General features: G+C 44.5%; 1 protein-coding gene across 2 annotated transcripts in view; it reads left to right on the top strand.

The window, feature by feature from the left end:
* gli2a (GLI family zinc finger 2a) overlaps positions 1-19,421 on the top strand; it is a 79,962-nt gene that overhangs the window by 8,844 nt on the left and 51,697 nt on the right. The window contains exons 2-3 of one of the 2 annotated variants that reach the window (XM_030758891.1): positions 3,744-3,874; positions 7,621-7,760. In XM_030758891.1, the coding sequence (XP_030614751.1) occupies positions 7,646-7,760 (115 nt within the window). In that variant the 5' untranslated portion in view covers positions 3,744-3,874; positions 7,621-7,645. The remainder of the gene's footprint in view (positions 1-3,743; positions 3,875-7,620; positions 7,761-19,421) is intronic. The other variant, XM_030758890.1, reaches the window with a different exon arrangement.

Genomic DNA, 19,421 nt, shown 5'->3' with positions numbered 1-19,421 from the left:
TCAGCTCAGATATGTAAGCAATGAGAACCTTTAACTCGTCAGCTAATCAGACAGTTAATGGTTTGATTAATAATTAGTGTGCTCGTCGTACAGCAGTGCCCAGCCTGGCTAAAGTACGCTGAAAATGTTTGTATAAATTACTGTGGTGCAGACATTAATGTTCCCTGAATTGTAATAACTTTAATAACAATCATTGGGTCGATGTTTGGAAGCTCATGAGCAAAGACCTGTGAAACCAAAAGCATTCCCACATTCCCTGCAGCTGAGTTTTAAGGTGTCACAGCAGAAGAAAGAAACGGTCACCGTGTAAGAGCGTTTGTGCCAAACATCGATCGCTTTACAGCTGCTGTGACGGAGGCTGCAGCTGCTGAAACCACTTCGGTTTGAAAATTTGAGCTTGTGCTTTTGGACTTCCCTGATCTCCCAAACCCTGTCACATGACCATTTTCCTGACACAAAAAGGCATCATCTGTCCATCATCTGTCCATCATCCTGTCAGGTACTTAAACATGGAGAACAGGTTACAGGCATTGCTAATTGCCTGTTGGTATTTTATCACTGCTACTGCCTTCATGCACACTGAGACTTCCAGACCACTTAACACCAACCTCACAGTGCCGGGTCTGCAGTAGAATAATAGGTGACTGTGCACTGCAACAGCAGGAATCAGCAGGATGTTCATACAATCACCCAAATCAGGCACTGGCATCAAAACTCTGTATTACAATGAAAACATAAGTGTGTAAACCTGAGGCAAACTCTTTTAGCCTTCACCAAGACCACGAGAAAAAACCCTACATCACATCCGTGTAGCTTCCCCCCTGCTGGGGACTGTGTACCGTACAGGCTGTGAGCTCCACATCTGTTTTCTGTTGGTTGAGGGAGACAAAGAGATCAACCACAGGATATTGCCTTTACTAGCAGGAAAGGTCAGGTTCAGGGGTGGAGTAAGAACTCATCCACAGGGCTTTTTTCTCTGCTGTTTTAGATGCCTTCTATATTACATCAGTTGTTAGCTTCTCATTACTCTGTATCATCTGCGATCCACTGGATGCTGGGCTTTGGTGAGGGATTTGACTCCCCGGTGCGTTGTGCAGATTGTAAACATTTGGAACGGAGAGTAGATTCATAAAAACGTGGAATGTGACGGAGAAAAGAGTTCAGAAATCCCTCATTTACGTGGCTGTTATTAAAAACAGGGCTCACACATATGAGCCAGCGTGGTCTTAATCAGTGTAAGGAATCATTTGGAGGTTTCATTTGAATCACCGCAGGTTAAATTTCCCTTAAAACAAAGTGGCTGAGCCACGTTCAGGGTTTAGGCCTAAAGAGGACCTTCAGCCTGAGAATGAGAGGCAGTCGTCTCCTTTCTGCTTGAGTGACCTGAATCTATACATGTGAGGCAGCCTGCAGTGATTTCAGCCTCTGAATCAGACCCATGGATGATGTGCTGCTGCCAGGCCTCACGTCTCACCTACTTTCATGACCTTTCAGACCCGAGCTTCCAATCCTCAGCGGGAACATTTCTCCTCAGTGATTCACCCGCGGAGAATGTGTCCTGTCCCAGTCTGAACTTGTCTTCTCCCAAAGGTCTTTGTAGCTCACCGTCCATTCCTGGTCTGATACAGACTGCTTTGCACTGATAGGGGACAGATTTTGCCACAACATCAATCATATGAGGAAATTTTATGGACTTATGACATTTTTTTTAGTGCACATCTTCCAGTTTGAAAAACACCGGCATTTTGCATGTTGATAAAATTTTATCCCAGGACTTTTTCAGTTTGTACTTCCTTAAGGAAGACTAAGAAACAACTCTGACACATTGTCAGGTTTCTGACTTCTTATGGTTTTGGCGTACTCACCTGACGATTGAGTCACGTTGGCGTTCGATGGGAGTCATCCCAAAGTTCAGTTTTGTCCTGTTTTACCTTTTTTTTTTTTTTGGTCTCCACCAACTTTTAAGGGAATATCTGACTCTTTAGCTCTTAAATGATGAACTACTTTTTTTTAGAGACTTGTGACTGAAGAGAGCATCCTGCTGAGGATTCAAACCCGGCCAAAACCATAAAGTGCAATAAACTCTTGAAAGAAAGAGGACCAAGAGAGTTGTTCGCCCCCTTTTATTGGTATTGGCTATTATAACTATAAAGGTATAATACTTAAAGTTTAAAAACTGTAACTTTTTAATCTTAGGATTTAATGGGGGCCATGACACCATGACTTTTACATCCCCACGACCCTTTTTATCTGTTCATATTCATGTTCTATACCCGACCCCCAAAACAACATGCAGACAAGTTCAAACGTTTAAGTGATGGAAGTTTGCCTGAATGCAGTCTCAAATGTGGTGAACCGAAGGTGAAAGTTTTAGAGTGTGGTCTAAAAATAAGTGCCATTTTACTGTTGGGTAGTGCAGCAGCCAAGACTAAAATGAGCTGAATAGTCTCAGGAAGGAAGCATTTGGTAAGTGAAGAATGCTCTCATGGAGAGAACATCTGGGGAGTTAAATTAAAGGTTACTTATGAAACTTCTGCAGAGTCGAGGAGAAAGTCCGGCCGAGGTGGTTAGTGCTGGCCACGAGAGCGGAAAACACATCTTTAGGTCCAAATTATGTGAGGAGCTCAGGATCAGGATACAGTGGAGATGCAACTGCAGCACACTGAGAGAAGAAACATGAGGTGAACTCGTCTACACCTGTCCACCTCCTACACCTGTCCCCCTGTAAATTAGAATTCCTACGTAACCTGAAAGTAACACAAAACTTATTCCATTTAATTTAAATAAAATGATAATTTGCATTACAAACACACATTTCAGCCCATCAGGCAGATGCTTTTTTGTCAGCTTTTAAACAGTAGACTGGGAGTTTGGTCCAGGTCAGCCGGCCTTATCTGATTGGCTGCTTGAGTAAAGCGATCGAGATGTTAACGAGGGAATTGTGCGCTGTGTGGTGATCTGATCCCAACAAACAAAACGTGGGATAGAGTCAGCCCGTGTGGGGACACCTTAATAATGCTTACAGGTTAATGTTATATCTAACATAATAAACTATGCAGAGGCTCATCACCCATCATTTGAAGGTCAAATTTATCTTTTCCAGATGAACTAAATATAATAAGCACGAGTGTTTCCGGAGCTTTCTTCCACCCCTGACATCTCATTTCTGTGCCTGCTGATCATCTCTGGCTCTCAGCATTAGTGCACTCAGATCTGCACGTCTGTTGGTGAGCTGCATGGATCTTGTTAGGACCAAGTGCTCTAACGAGAGTGTAGTCAGCTGATAGCTGATAGCGGAAGAGTGTAAAATCCAGCAAAGCTGAAATCTCAGAGTTTGAAGTACCTGAATAAAGATCAGAGGACTTTAATCTCAATCCAGAACAACATGTGTGATGAAGACCCAAAAATATGTAAAACAAAACCATATTTTGGCTCATCCTGGTTGTTTTGCTAACCTGCATGAGTGTGAGCGTCAGAAACCTGAGCAGTGAGGTCTGCAGGTGGCATAGGGGCTGCAGACCTCACTTATCCATCTGCCCCGTGTTTGCCAAGTGAGCAGAGTGTGGGACAGCAGTTGGTGTGAGAAACTGACTGTGTGTGTGTGTGCACGCTGCCAAGAACGAGAGCCTACCAGCATGCGGATCGCATTCACTCAGATAGGAAGGAAGAAAGTAAGGAGAGCAAAGCCTGGAAATCTTCAAAATGAGAGGGCCTCTTTTGATGTGTGTTTGCATTCCTTTCAGTGTTGGTGAAAGGGGAGCTGCTGAGCGGCGGTGGAGGAGAGGAACACTTGAAACTGAACGAGGCGCTAAGAAAAACACACACCGGGTCTCATAACAAAAGTCCCGCAAGCCTGAGACGAAGAGGGCAGAAGGTAAATTAACACAGAGCGGAAGACGAGTCCAGACAAAGAAAGGTCATTCCCGACATTAAGAGCAAATCCACCAGGCGGGGAATTTTCTGACTGCTGTTTTCAGCGTTCCCCCGAAACAAATGATTTTACTCAGGAATAAGCTTTTCCATTTCAGGCTCCAAACAGGCAAAAGTGCAATAAAAATGGGGGAGCATGAGCTGAACCCTAATCCTAGATGACCTGATGGATGCTGCGAGGCCTTCAGCAGAACACAGCAGTGACTCCGCCCATTAATACGGTCTTTTCCGGTGCTGTGTGCGGTCACGTCTGGACCGTCCATCATAGCGAGGTCCCGGGAGGGAAAATCATGATGTGCAATCTCTGCTATAAAATCCTCTTTTTTCAATGAACCATCAAATTAAACTGTTTATTATAAATCCAGAATCTGTTCAGGATGTGGGCAGACTGGACTGAAAAGAAGGCTTTGTGTCATTTATTAAATATGAGACGTTTCTTTGTTCACTTTGTGAGATAATTCACTGAAGCGGGAAAATTGTGCAGTTTTTCTGTGGCAGGAAGGAAGGAGAACAAAGTGAAACTTAAAAGGTTTGGGGTACAAACACAGGAGAGCAGCTTTGCATTCAGATCAACTTAATAAATCATTTAAAGCAGAAATCTGCACAGTTCTTGTTTTTTGGATATTGCTCTCAGACCGACGTCGTCGTGGTGTTTGCAGCTCTGCACTTCCCAGAAATCACTCCATTATAGTCGGAGTTTCGAGGCCGCCTCCTTTAAGATGAATTTAAAAGCACGACTCTGCTCAGGTGTAACGTAACACACAGGATTCAATCAGAGCCGGCTCTGCTGTCCGAAGCCTCCGAGCCGGGGGGGTGGGGGGTATCCTGTGACAGGCTGTCCAGCCAACCAGAAGATGAGTAAAGAAGTGCACCCTTGTTGTTTGTTCGCCTTTGGCCCCTGCCATCTGTCTGCTTAGATCCTGACACCTGTACCAGCCTGTCAGAGCTGGGCTCCCCTGTCACTGGGGGCAACAGGGTCTCGCCTGTAGGGAGTGATTGGGTGGGGGGTGGGATTGGGGGGGCTAAGGTAACAGCTCCACAGTATTAAGGAGGGACGGGTGAGGGTGAAGTTGGGGCCACTCAGATTTCGTTGTTATTGACAGGTTTTAGATCTGAGTTGCACCAGTTTTTTTATGTCTTGGTAAATGAGCTTTACAGGTGCTCGTACCCCAAACCGCTCTTCATCGCAGCATTGGCTCGAGGTTCAGAGGCAACTGGAAGCAAATAGTTGGCATGCTGTAAAAGCATGGAAACGGCCATTAATACGATGCCAGATGTTCATCGGGCGGTGATGTTAGGCGGAGGATTCTCTGTCAGACTGCTTGAAAGGCAAATGCCGCGGCCGCGAGCTCTGATCTGCTCATGGGCACATCTGATCCGAGCCAACAGGGATCACCACCAAAAACAGAGACGGCTCTGTGGCCAAGTATGAATACGATAAAGGCCCGTGAAAGAGCAAATTAGATTCTATCACTAAGGTGATGTCAGAGTGACGGGGCTCTCCGAGACAAGATGGCTCGCTGGCGAGCTCGGAGACATTTTTGGCAGAAGAAGGAAAAGAAACAGATGCAGCCTAAACCTGTTAGTCGCCCACCTCTAATCGGCTTACACTGGCTCACTGACAGGCGACTGGCACCTCCGAAGGGTCACAGACACGGCTGCTAGTACACACACCTCACAATGAAGCACGACATGTTGGAAATCCACATGAAACCAGAAACACTTCACACGTTCGCCTGGCAGGAGCCAGATCACTGAACGATTACTGACAGGATCATTCTCCACATTCCTAATTTACCTGATATCACACCATCTACTCTTTAATATATTACAACTTCCAGGCTCGACTATTGTAATTCATTATTATCAGGCTGTCCTAAAAGCTCCCTGAAAAGCCTTCAGCTGATCCAAAATGCTGCAGCTAGAGTACTGACAGGGACTAGAAAGAGAGAGCAGATTTCTCCCATATTGGCTTCTCTTCATTGGCTCCCTGTTAAATCCAGACTCAAATGTAAAATACAATGTCTTGAATAATCAGGCCCCATCTTATCTCAAAGACCTCATAGTACCATATCACCCCAACAGAGCACTTCTCTCTCAGACTGCTGGCTTACTTGTGGTTCCTAGGATACTTAAGAGCAGAATGGGAGGCAGAGCCTTCAGCTTTCAGGCCCCTCTTCTGTGGAACCAGCTCCCAGCTTGGATTCAGGAGACAGACACCCTCTCTATTTTTAAGATTAGGCTTAAAACTTTCCTTTATGATCAAGCTTATAGTTAGGGCTGGATCAGGTGACCCTCTCTTATACCTAAAGATAACTGTTGTTGTGAATGGGGGATGTATGATGGAATTATTTTGTGGTTTCTTTCAGCCAAAAATCCCATTATTTCTCAGATATGAGTGAGAGTGAGTACCTCTGGCTGTTTGTGTTTTGGTTTCTAAGATTTGAGATTGTTTGTGTAACGTTTTAATTGGCCTTCAGCAAACAGGTGTCAGGAGAGGACTGAAATCCCCCCCTCCTTCCCCCGATTACATGCAGTTGTTCAGGCTGATGTCTTCTCAGCACTCTGACAAACGTTTTCTCACCAGTATCTGAAAGCAGGTGGAAAAGCAATGACCATCAGTTATCCAGAGGGCGGAGAACGATTTCTTCCAGGCCGGCTGGCCGGGCGGTGGGGGTGGGTGGGTGGGTGGGGAGTCTGGGTCTTATTTGCTCTCAGCAGAGGATGATCTTGTAGGTCCCACCAAGTCAAACAAGTGGCAGGTTGCCAATTCATCGAGGCTTTCACACAGACATGAGGAGGTATTGACACAGTGTGTGAGGCTAAAACCTCAGCGCTGAGGGCCACTCACATTTACATTGGGAACAGAGGGGGGGCTCATGAACTCATTACATCAAACTGCGAAACCTGAGGGTGTGTGTTCAAAGCCTGCTGGTTACACTGACATCACACACACACACACACACACACACACACACACCTATGCATTAAGACAGGTTTTGTTAGTGCACTGAAAAAAGAAATCCTTCTCTCTTCCTGTGTGGTAATTATGATTAGTATAATTGGTAATTACAGTGACAGTAATTTAGTTATTCTACAATTTTCAGATTTGGAAGTCTCGTCTTTCCGAATGAAGTCGTTTGTTCCAAAATCTGAAACATTATTAGCTCTGAAATGTAGCTGGTTTGGGAACGGAGTCTTTTATTTCTGTTGGTCTGGTGGTTCTCAGACTGTGGGCTGGGCCCTGCTGTTGGTGTGTGGAACCACTGCAGGTGGAGTGAGGATGACCAGGGAGGAAGGCAGCCAAGCACGACTGATGCAACAGCTCCAACCTCGATTTCACTGAAATTCAACTTGGATTGGTTTTTATTGTTTATGATTGAAAACAGCTGTTTCCAGTGTGGAGCCTGCTAGAAAAAGTGTGAGGACTGTTGTGTTAGCCGAGCACGAGGAGAATCCTTTAGCTCATCGGAACTAAAGGACGAGGCTCCGCCTTCTTTTCATATTTAAATACTTTTCTTTGCAAATTCATTTTTTAGAGTTTTATTTTTGAGTTGAATTCCAAATTCATTTTATTATTATTATTATTATTATTATTCTGTAGGACTCTGAGTTCAGAGCATCACTTCTACACCACGTGATGTTTTCCTGGATCTGATTTTTGACCTTCTGTTTGTGTGTTTCTTGCAGTGTGTGACAGAAGTGGAAGGGCAGCATGGAAACTTCAGCTCCAACAGCCACCGACAAGAAGGAGTGTAAGAGCTCTGGTCTGGATGGAAGCAGCTTCTCAGAACTCCCAAAGAAACCCTCGCCCACCACGCTGACCAGAGGTACAGCTTTATCCCTTTGCTCTTTCCTCACTGTGAGCTGGAAGTACATTATAACTCTGACATAATAGTTATCAATGGTTGTAAGTTATAAATCAGGTCCTCGTGTGCCCCTACAAACACCAGGATCTGACCTTTTTCTTTGGGTTTCTGCTCTCTGCACTGCACTGAAGTGCTACTCACTAAGTAGCTGGGTGGCACACGAAAATACCCAAAGATGGGGGCTGCATGTTCCAGAGATGTCAGAGAATGGATGATGAAAAAATGTTATAATGAGGTCGAAAGACCTTGTTCTCACCTCCCGAGTGTAAATTTCATGAATTACTAAAAAAGGCTGGCACAGCAGTGGACGACATGGTGTATCAGAGGCCGCGGATGAAGGCGGGGAGGAGGGAAGCACCTTTGAAATGCTAACAAGATGTCGTATGACATTGGGGCGTTAGCGCTATTTCTGCTTAATGATGGGCTTGGTGGCCTGCCACGAGAGGAGCCGTGAGCATTAATTGTTTAGGGATGCGTGGTGAGAAAGTAGGGCGCTTCAGTGCGTCCTCTCTGGCACCTCCACAAAGGGTCCAAAAGTTTTTCAAACCAGAGATAAGAAAATATTGCACTTGCCATGATATGAATAATTCAGTGGTTTACACAGTTGTGACCATTGTGTGTCATGGAGGCTGTGGGGGCTGCATTTTCATAACCTTGCCCCACTGAAAAGCAGCAGCCTGCACCCATCAGGGGTTATTTGTGCTTGTGAGGTAACGGCGAGGATGTGGCGTGTCCAAGACTTCCTCTCATAATTAAAAGATGAGCGCTCATGTTTTCATTAGTGAGTGTGTGATGAAAACTCATCATAACGAGGTTGGAGGACCTTGCCGGGGCCTCTGAGGTACGAGGGTTATAAATTACTAACGCCGGCTGGTGGACACTGAACCCCCTCAGAAAGATGCTCTGGCATTGAGTGAGAGGCCACTGCAGGAACACTTCATTCGAGTTGCTTTACTGGCTAATGAAGCTCCTGGTGGCCTGCCATCACAAAGCTCACATTGTCACGCAGGGGAGCCTTTAAAGTAGGACGTTAGTATGTCATTAGATAGTTTTAAGGCTTTGGCTTTCAATTTGGATTATGCCTCCTTTTCATTTCTTATATCAGTATGCATATGCAAACACAAATATGGGACTATTGTGAATAAATCAAGTAGTTTTGTACTGTAAACTTTTAGGCCCTCATTTATTCTGCTTACTTGTGTTTGAAATGGAATTTTTAAGTACTCGAACCATCCAGACCCAGATCCTACCTCCTAATCCCTGATGTTTTGCTGTTGACCTGGGGGGGTGTAAGGTTGGGTTTAGGCTCACTCTTTTTAAAGAGTTTTTCCTCTTTGGAACAAAAAATGGAAACACTCTAAAAAAATGACCGGCGTGGTCTCATCCCGGGACATTAATGCTGCTCATCTTCCACAAACCACTGACAGCATGTGGTGTCCTTTAGAGTCAGTGCTGTGATAATACTGGATGTACCAGGATGGTCTAATTTGCAGAGAGCTGCAGCTTTTGCGTCAGGAGGAGGAGGAGGTGTGAGTTGCAGGTTCATCAGCAGACTGTGGTTCCCGTCAGGTTTAGGAGCTTTGCTTCGCTCCATTTCCTCATTTCCAAACATCATCCCTGCACCCTGAAAACTCAGAGCTTTGACTGTGACACCAACTGGTTCTTTGCATCGTCCATATGTGCTGAGGTTATTTTTGAAAAACAGTGTAACTTAAGGAGAAACATCCTGAGGACATCTTGTTCACCATAATCCATTCTGTCAGCTGGTCACGAATCTCATAACTTTGCTTGTGTTTCATGGAGACTTGCCTCGCCTTGTTGAACTTGTCTGTGTCTCTGAGTGTGGAAAAATAATGGAAGATTGTGTCTGGTTTCTAATAAAGAGAGTGTGTTTGGATCCAAGGGGAAGAAGTAGTAGGATGAGGATAAAGGGAAAGGGGGGATGCTGGCACAAAAGCCCAGATCAGATTGAGTCCATATGATAAGAATCAGACTTGTTTCTCAGGATCTTGTTAATGGTTTTAAATGGGCACCCACATTCAGTGTGACAGCCTGCATCTGTCTCGGTGCAGGGCGTGCTTCCACAGGCTCGCCTCTTGCAACCTGACTCCCAGGCCCCGGGATTTACGAGTGTGTGTTGGCTTGTGCTTTAGCATGTCAGAGTAACATGTGTTCAGATTAGGTGCCCGCTCCCAGGACTGTAAAACATCTCATAATTTCAAAGGAAAACCTGTGATTGATGCACCCCCCACCCCCCCCCCACTTCACACCAAAGTGTACATGCACTCAGACGTGCTGCTCCAAACGCAGATCTGCCAAAGTTGTTTCACGGCCGCTGTTATATTCAGACAAAGAGAGACTTTTTCCATCATCGCTCACTTTTGTGTTGACTGTACGAGGCCAGTGGAGCAGACAAGCTGGGTAACACTGATTATTTCTGCCTAACCAAGGTCTTCATCCTTCTTAGACTTTGCCTGAAACTCGTGAAGCCTCTGCAAAGATGGATGCTCCTCAGCATACAAAACATAATGTCCACAGATAGTTATTCTCAGCGCTGATGTATCTGAGGAGGGCGCCAATGAGAGAAAATGACCTCACTTTCATCAGCCCTACTGTGTCTAAGCATTAAGTCACTTCTTCCAGTCTTTCCTCATGAAAATAGATCAGAACGAAGTCTTACTGTTCTGACTCTGAAACTGAGACCCAGGAAAAGTCCATTTCTGCCCCTACATGAACGTAACTCCACAGGACCTTTTATTAAGGTAATTATTGAATAAGCAGAAGAAGATGGATAGATGTGTATCTTTCTGAGGGCTAAAAAAATGAACATATATTACTATAAGCAGTAAAGGTTTGAAAGTGCAGGAAACAAATACAAAAACTATTCACATTTTTTCCAAAACAGTTTTGCTTTTTTTTAAAAAAATGTCTAAATTGCCTGGTTCTGCTGGAGGTTTCTTCCTGTTAAAGGGAATTTTTCCCCCTGTCACCAAGTGCTGCTCATAGGGGGTCGTTTGGACTGTTGGGTTTGCTCTGTATTATTGTAGGGTCTTTACCTTTGATATAAAGCACCTCGAGGCGACTGTTTGTTGTGATTTGGTGCTGCATAAATAAAATTAAATCAAATGTGATGACCTCAGAGGGTTAATACATTTGTTTTCCAGGATTTTCCAGATTTAGAATAGATGATTGGGGGTGACTATGAACGCAGCACCTGAAGATTTACTTTTGGCCTTCATGAGGCAGGATAGTGGGTAGAGCAGGGAGAGCGTGTGAGGGAATTTCATTCAGGGAAAGGTCTGAGGCAGACTTCAGCCCAGACCCCTGCAGAGGCCTTCAGCATATGAGTCACCTGCTCAACCACTGAGCACTACAAAGTGGCCATCTTTGTATGTCTGTGGACTGGTTGGCTTTTATATAACAGTCTCTCCTTGGACTGCACCCTCTTATTTCTGCATATACAGCTGTAAAACATATAGTCAGTCCAACCTTCACTCTCACAGTATTTTACAAACATTAGTCTCCAGAGTCAGAAAAAAAAAATCTTTTCCATATGCTGCTACTTTTCCCTGGAAAAGCCTCAGAAGGAGCTGAAATGATCAGAGCTGGTTACTGTGGGGGAGTTTGAGTCCATTTTAATGGATCAAGAAAATTATTATTATCAATCAGAATGATTGTGCTTAACTTCTTGGCTGGTGAGCCACTCAGAGTTAGGTTGCATTTCAGCCACAACGAGCATAGTTTCAGAAACTAGAAGATGTCAAATGAGCTCATGGAAATTAGCTTAAAGGTCTGTGTTTGTATCTTCATATTAAAGTCCAAAATGGTCACAGAGGCTCAAACTGGTCTCCAAGGGTACAGCTGCTGTACCTTAGAGGTTACCACCCATGTGACAAGCTGTTTTAGATGTAAAGGTACTGAAAGTGTAGCATAGATGGATGAAGAAGTGGAGTCGAGTATAATTAGTCTTTCTGGGAAAGGAGGGGGGATTTGCGATAAGGAACTGGGTGTTAATCATGGTTATCGTTGGGTGAGTCTTAGTTGGAGCTTCAGTCTGAAGGGTCTCCGCCGGGGTCTCTGCCTCAGCCGCAGGGCCTTTCTCTGGAAGGTGCTCTGGAGTGGGTCACGGCCCTCCCTGGCAGAGAAAAATGTCCCAGAGAAAAATAGACCTCCCCCCATCCCTCCCCATCCACAGGCCTACTCCAAAGGGACAGCCACTAATCTTCCTGAGAAAGAGATTTCTGCCTTTCTTTCTGTGCTCCTAAATGAGGCTCTTACACTGCTGTGGTTCCACCGAACGGCTCAGAGGTGGAGGAGGGGTGGGGGGGCTCGCTGACCAGGGATGACTGCATTCATGCTGCACCCCCGTGCCCCTTGAAGTTCAACTCCTCGGCCCTCCAACTTAGTTGAAAGAATCAGAGAGTTCATCTTCTGATGGCTGAAGTACTCCAAAAACAGAAAATGCAGTTCCTCACATTTCTTCCTGAATTATTCTTTGACTGTGGAAAGTTAAGCTGGCAGTAACAATTCAACCTTATGTTATTCGTCCTGTTTAAAGAGGTGCCGTAGATTGAATTACATGGCTGCACGTACAAAAAAAATGCCTCCCCCGGCTCCCAAAGCCACCAAACATGTCATGGGTTTCATTTTTAACGGCCCAAAGTATATATCCCCACTGTGGAGAGGGAATCGACTCTCTCAGGTGTCATCTACAGTAACATTTTGTAACACATCAATAATGCCTTCTCTGATACTCGAGAAGACCTGCAAGCAACAAGCTTACAGGAAGGCCTATTGACCAAGTCCCAGTGTTTGTTTTCCTGTCAGGGTCTATAGCTGCACACTATCAGGAACTCTCTGCTGTCCTCCAACAATGACTTCAGGAGACGCTGATATTGTTTCTGTCCCGGAAAGTCTTTCAATTTGCAGCCTTTATTTCCAGATTTATAGCTTCTGCAGGATCGGCTGATACCTGTTCAGATTTCATGATAGCTGCAGTCTGTGTTTCAACCAAGTGACTACAGGCAGAAACAAGTTAAATCAAGACTTTTGATGTTACTTTAAAGACCAAACTGATATGGAAGTGCAAAACTGAAAATCTATCTTTTCCAAGCAAAGAGGTTGACGACAGTTCAAAATCCAAACAGGCGATCTGACGACCTGGAGAGGTCAATAGTCCTGGCACTGTGTGCTTTATGTGAAATGACTGAAAACGTTTAAACTAAATTTAACACAATTTAGAATCTTTTAAGGCTTTTATTGGTAAATTGAGTCTTTAAGAAACGAGTTTAGACTGGAGTCCAACTTTATGGCCGTATTTTTCCACAAGTTCAGGAGCAAGCTGGTAAAAATCAGTTTTGGTTCAAGGCGCCTTCAGATGGTCTCCAGCAGAGCTGCTTCTCTCAGATCGCTCCTCGGAAGTCCTGTTTTGACCTGTTAAACTGTATCCACACTGGAAGAGAGTCACAGCTACGAGGACGCCGCAGAAAGTTAAAAACATTCGGCAATTTGGACGAAACTGCTGGCAATGAGAAGTAGCCGGGACCAGAGTAACAATCCAATGAAGCACCTAGCAGTGAGAGTGCAGGATACCACTGACTGATGTATGACCTGGCAGTAAATACATCAGTGGGTTACCTAGGCAACCGGATCCCAAAATGTCCACGAGTGACGAGCGAGTCGCCTCCAGTGCGGACGCAGCTTCACGGCGTGATTTGATCATACCTGAGTGTAACTGTGGAGACGAGATCTGGGCCTCTGGCTACGACTGAGCAGTTCAGAGCTCAGGATGATCCTGAGCTGGTGATCTGCCAAATTTAAATCTGGTACAGTTTCTGATTTTTAGAGGCCAGTTTCTGAAACCTTCTGATCACGTGTCATAGTCAGATCTTCTCACCAGCTGACCAGCTTTCTGAGTACCTAAATTATTTCATGTGGCTCTTATAAACAGTTAAGTAATCCTCATGTCTTTGTGTGCCTCTCAGTCTTATCTAGTGCTTCACTTTAGACCTCTGGCTGGCCAAGACAGAATTCAAAGATTAGATATGCTAAGTGAAAGCAGAAGGGGAACATGTAGTTTTTTCATTGTTTTTTGGCCTGGTCGATCGCTGTGCTGTAGCCAGAAACACTCATTTTTGATCCCTGAGCTTTCGCTGAAGCCTTTATCATTAGTCATTACAGGCAGTTCTCATCACTGGCCTACAGAATAAGTACAGGAGGAGGCAATAAGAAGCAATGGTGTGGCTTTCCTCCAGAGACTGGGATCAATTGGTTACAGGGGACAGCAGCCTAATCTGCGCTATATAATAAAACATTTGGGTACTGATGTAAAACTGTATTATGAATACATTCCAAAGATTTTTTAATGTCGCAGCAAAGAAACCCCAACTGGAGTCCAACCAAAGCGTTCAGAGGAATTCGTAACAAGCTCAAAGCACTACAGAGACGTCTCTGTCTCCTTTGAAACGAATATCACAAGACAAATGTTTATTTTACAGATTGCTTAGAAGACAGCCGGAGAGACAAATATTAAGCAGCCCAGTGTTCACGCTGTATTTCTGAATCTATTGTATGCCAGCTTAGTGGAGGGCTAACAGCCTTTGGCAGCTCTCTAATGTGGTTAGGAAACATAAATCAGGCTCAAATGAGAGGACAGTTCTGATATTGGTTGTTTCTTTGGAGCTCCGCCTCTGCTTCAAAGCCTCCAGAATTAAAAAAGCAGTGTGGTATGCTTTGGGCAATGTCTGCGGATATAAATCTCTCCGTACCAGAGGCGTCTACACGCACAGGAACCAAAGACAACATGCTGCATTCCTCGCAGTTTACAAGCAGTGGGAGAGGAGGTGGAGGCAATATATGGATGCTTTAGGGGATTAGCCAACACCCCGTCAACCAGCTTTCTCTCCCGATCCTTCGAGTCTCTCCCTTCCTTGCACTTCCCTTTTTCTTTTTGTGCTTCATCCTCTCTTAAGCAGAAAGCTCTTTCCCAGCATGCAGAGTGTAATCCTTGCCCCCGCCTCTCAGACACTTCCTGCCCTGTTTTGTTTGTGGACTGATGGAAATCAGCCCAATAAGTTGCCTGTAACTCTTCTCTGAGGTGTCTCCTCAGGAACCCACTTTTTCCACAGGAAGACGCTCTGCGTTATCCATCTGTTGAAAGTCAGCGACTGTGCGTTTCAGCCTCTCTGCCCCAGCGTAACCCTCAGTATCCCACAGGCTGCATCTCCCAGTCTGCCAGCCTCGGCTACTTTCATCCGCTAATGTAGCCCTAACACTCACAGTTCAAGTGAAGCCAAATAAACGTCCGAGGAGTTTAGACGTGGTAAAACAAAAATGTGTGCTAGCTGTAAACACAGGCGGGAGGCGCTTACATAAACAGGCCTGGTTCATATGGCCGAGTTGGTCTCGAGGCGGACAGTTTGTGGTCGGGCTCTTCCGGTTCTTATCCCCTCACCTCCCCCTCGACTGCAGGCACAGCTGTGGTCCGCCCTTGTAGAAACACTGCTGGAGGAAAAGGATTAAGGAGGACGAGAGCCCACTGACCCGTGATGAGACCAGCATGTCTGTGGTTAAGAGAATATACACCTCAAAACGGCTGCATCCTCACGCAGCTCTCTGGGGATAATGTTCTCAAATGTTTCACACAAGACCCCCAACAGACAAAGTGCGTGCCAGCCGCAGTAAGCCACTGGACAAAAGGCCTCTTTAAAATCACTGCCTGGTGTAATTGTGTTGTAGCCGAAAGCAAGAGGAGGAAATTGATTTTTGCCATCAGTGAAATTCCTCCTGAGGGAAACGCTGCTTCTTGTAATTACAGCTCTAAGGTTTCAACACCTTGGTCTCCCGCCTCTGGTAGCATTTAGCAATTAGCCTAATCACTGTGGGGCACAGTCACACTTGTTCATACACATCAGCTGCCAGCCTTCGGTTCAAACTTTGAAATGAAACAGTCACGGACGGAAACAGTCTCAGACCGTCCTGCCCAGTCAGCAGCAGCTGGGTTTGCAGCGGAGGCGGAGGAATTCCATAAACATTTATGAAAAAATAAACTTTTACAATATTTTTCAAAGTCACATCCCCAGGAGGGAGGAATCTTCCTCCAGACGGAGCGTGCAGCCACGACTCTGGCCGCCCCCAGCGGCCTCATTTCAAGGACAGGATTCAGATGAGTGGCAGTAATCTGGGCAACCAGCAAAATGAGTGGACATCTGTGTCAACAGTGGACAAAAGTATCATAAAAATCATTATCCACTGGTCACTATTAACCGGCTGTGGGATTCACAATTCAGAATAACCGGCCGAGTCTGCACACGAATGATCAGAGCTTTGAAAATCTGCCTGTTTACACTGGTTTACTAGCTACTGCATTAGCCTGTTACATTATGTTTAACTGCTGAGGTCTAAGTAATCATTGGTGAGGACACCAACTCCAACCCTAAGCTACCAGAATGGTTTTTATTGTTCTCCAGAATCCAGAATCAGGGACAGTAAACTGAGTCACAGTAAAAGCTATTCATATTTGGGGTTTTTTTGGGAGGGGGTACTTCCTTATCTACATACTAGCATGGAGTTAGTGAGTATTATCTTTGTTCTGATCAATATGTTTTGTTTCCCCTGCATATTACTGCTCTTCACTGTACTCTTCACTGTGACTGTGTACATTTTTGGGAAGATGTGTGAGGCTACAGCGTAGATTTAACTGCTGTAAATCAAATCACTTTCATATTTTTCTAATTTCATAAAAACTAGTGTTTCATTGTAACTCCATTACTTCCATTGGATATAAGTAAGGCTCCAGTCACACAGGCCTAGAGAACGGTCGATGACCCCCCTGGCAACTTATGGTCGCTAGGGAAAAATATACATTTTTTTGACTCCTTCACACACTAAGGTTAATTATGGAGTTCCACAGGGTTCTGTGCTAGGACCAATTTTAACTACATTATACATGCTTCCCTTAGGCAGTATTATTAGAAAGCATTGCATCAATTTTCATTGTTATGCAGATGATACTCAGCTTTATCTATCAATGAAGCCAGATGACACACATGAATGAGTTAAACTGCAGGAATGTCTTAAAGACATTAAGGCCTGGATGACCTCTAATTTCCTGCTTCTAAATTCAGATCAAACTGAAGTTCTTGTTCTCGGCCCCACAAATCTTAGAAACATGGTGTCTAACCAGATACTTACTCTGGATGGCATTACTTTTTTCATTTTTGACCAGGATATGTCCTTCAATGCACATATTAAATATATTCAGCTGATCCAAAATGCTGCAGCTAGAGTACTGACAGTGACTAGAAAGAGAGAGCAGATTTCTCCCATATTGGCTTCTCTTCATTGGCTCCCTGTTAAATCTAGAATAGAATTTAAAATCCTTCTCCTCACCTACAAGGTCTTCAATAATCTCAACAGTTCTTCAGTACCTTCGGTCTTTAAGCTAAGCTAATCTAAACAAGTCTTGACTTGAGTCTTGAGACTGAGCTCAATCTGTTCATCTTACACAGGAGCAAAAGCAAATATGTTTCCCAGTGTGTCCACCTACTTCTGAGATGAAACTGAGATGATGTCACATGATGGAACGCTAATAAGCTGAACTTCATTTGTGTTATATGTAGAACAGTAGATGAATCCCAGCTGGAGGCTGGTTTTAATGTACAGTTCTTCATGTAGCCTTCTTTACTCTAAGATTAAAAAAAAAAAGCCATAATTTGTAAATATTTCCTACCAGCTATAAGCATCCGTTTACTGAAACATCTCATTCTTTGTGAGAAAGTGCTTCAGGACTGCACTTCTATTAGTTACACCGCTCTGTAATCACAGCTAAGCCTGTCATGAGGCCCCTGGATGGTTGTCATGGCCCTTCGAACAAAAAAAGCAAACAAAATGCTGCCATATGGAAAACTAATTTGTAATGTCATTCATCATCCAGCTGCAGGAAAAATGCAGGAATAAAGTCAGTCGTTTTCCAACAGCTGGTAGCGACACATGATTGAGTGGTATTCCTGGCTAAATGCGTCCACTCTGTTTCTAGAAACAGGATGTCTGAGATTTGAATCTTAAATTCTTCTCATTTTAACACACCCAAACATGACACACGTCCCTCCCTTTGGTCTGCTAACCTGGCACTTTATGCTTCAATTGCCTCAGTGTACAAGTCATACGTACAGCAGGGCAGATCTCGGCGAAGCTGTCACGGTGTCATTCATCGGTTTGGTGAAAATTACACACCAGCGGGGGTGCTGTGAAGATTTAAAATGTAACCTGAGACTCAGAGGATCTTAAATGTCATCTGGCAAACTCAGAGTCTCAAAAACCACTGCTGAGGGAACACATGAGCTGCACTGAAAAAATATTACAACTGATGGAAAAAGTAGAGAAGCAGCAGGGGCTGGGCAGTATATGGATAATTTATAATAGACTCAGGTTTTCAGAAGTGATCCAGACGTTATCCTTGATAACATTTCAGCTCGAAGCCGTTCATGTGTTTAAGTGATGGTTTTCACTTCACACCCACAGCAGGGAGAGCACCAACACATCCCTGAGTGTCCGAGTTTCAACTTACACAATAACTTAATGTTAAAATTGCACTTGTTAAAGTTCAAACGACACACTCTCTTTAAAGCCTCCAGGCTCTGCGCACAAAAACAGCAAAATGAGAGTTGCTGTTCTACTCGGTGAGACTTCAGTGGGTAACCAATCAGTGCAGCAGGAGATGAACAACATGCATGTTCTCTGAGTACAATGGCTTCACTTCCTGTCTGATGGCAGGTAAAGGCAGCGAATACAGAGGTCACTTAAATCAAGTCTGATTCTGATTCTGCGAGCACAGCAGGACATGGCTTCAGTCTGTGCTTCTGCTTGGGGGTGTGGCCTATTGGCACCTACTACAGGTGACACACTGAAAGAAACTCGTCGATCCCAAACTGCTCAGTTTTTATTTTAAACATTTTAAACCACTTTAACCGAGAAAATCACTTTCTTTTATATTAATCTTCCTGTGAGGGCCCTCGACGTCTCACCTGTTGCTTTAGTAGGAAATACAGAGATGCACACACCGAGTAACCGGCCTAAAAACATCTTTTTCTGTGCCTCTCAGCCCTGTAGATTAGATTAGATTAGATATATACTTTATTGTCCCCATGGGAAATTTGTCGTGGACATCGTACGCTTAACAATCTGTTTCCACAATTAAATACACTACAACCAGTAAAAACCATGTAAAGGCAGCACAGGACGCTGTGGTACATGTATGACACATGGACGATGTTCTGAGCCATTTTTTTAACTCTTAGAAAACACTGAAAATATCCCACGACTTACCTCTGCAGAGCAAATGTAATGTTATACAAAGATATACCACACACACACACACACACACACACACACACACACACACACACACACACACACCCACACACACACACACACACACACACACACACACACACACACACACACACACACACACACACACACACACACACACACACACAGCCTTCAGCTCAATAAACGCTCATTTGCAAACTGTTGATTAGGTGTGTGTGTGTGTGTGTTAGTATAGTGTGTGAGGCTGTTGTGTTTGGATTGCCAGGTGATTTCCCCTGATGGTGTTAGCTA

This window comes from Archocentrus centrarchus, chromosome 21 (assembly GCF_007364275.1).
Source record: "Archocentrus centrarchus isolate MPI-CPG fArcCen1 chromosome 21, fArcCen1, whole genome shotgun sequence".
Lineage (NCBI taxonomy): Eukaryota > Metazoa > Chordata > Actinopteri > Cichliformes > Cichlidae > Archocentrus > Archocentrus centrarchus.
The sequence above is the reverse complement of the archived record's forward strand: the minus strand, read 5'-3'. Positions and strand labels throughout refer to the sequence as shown.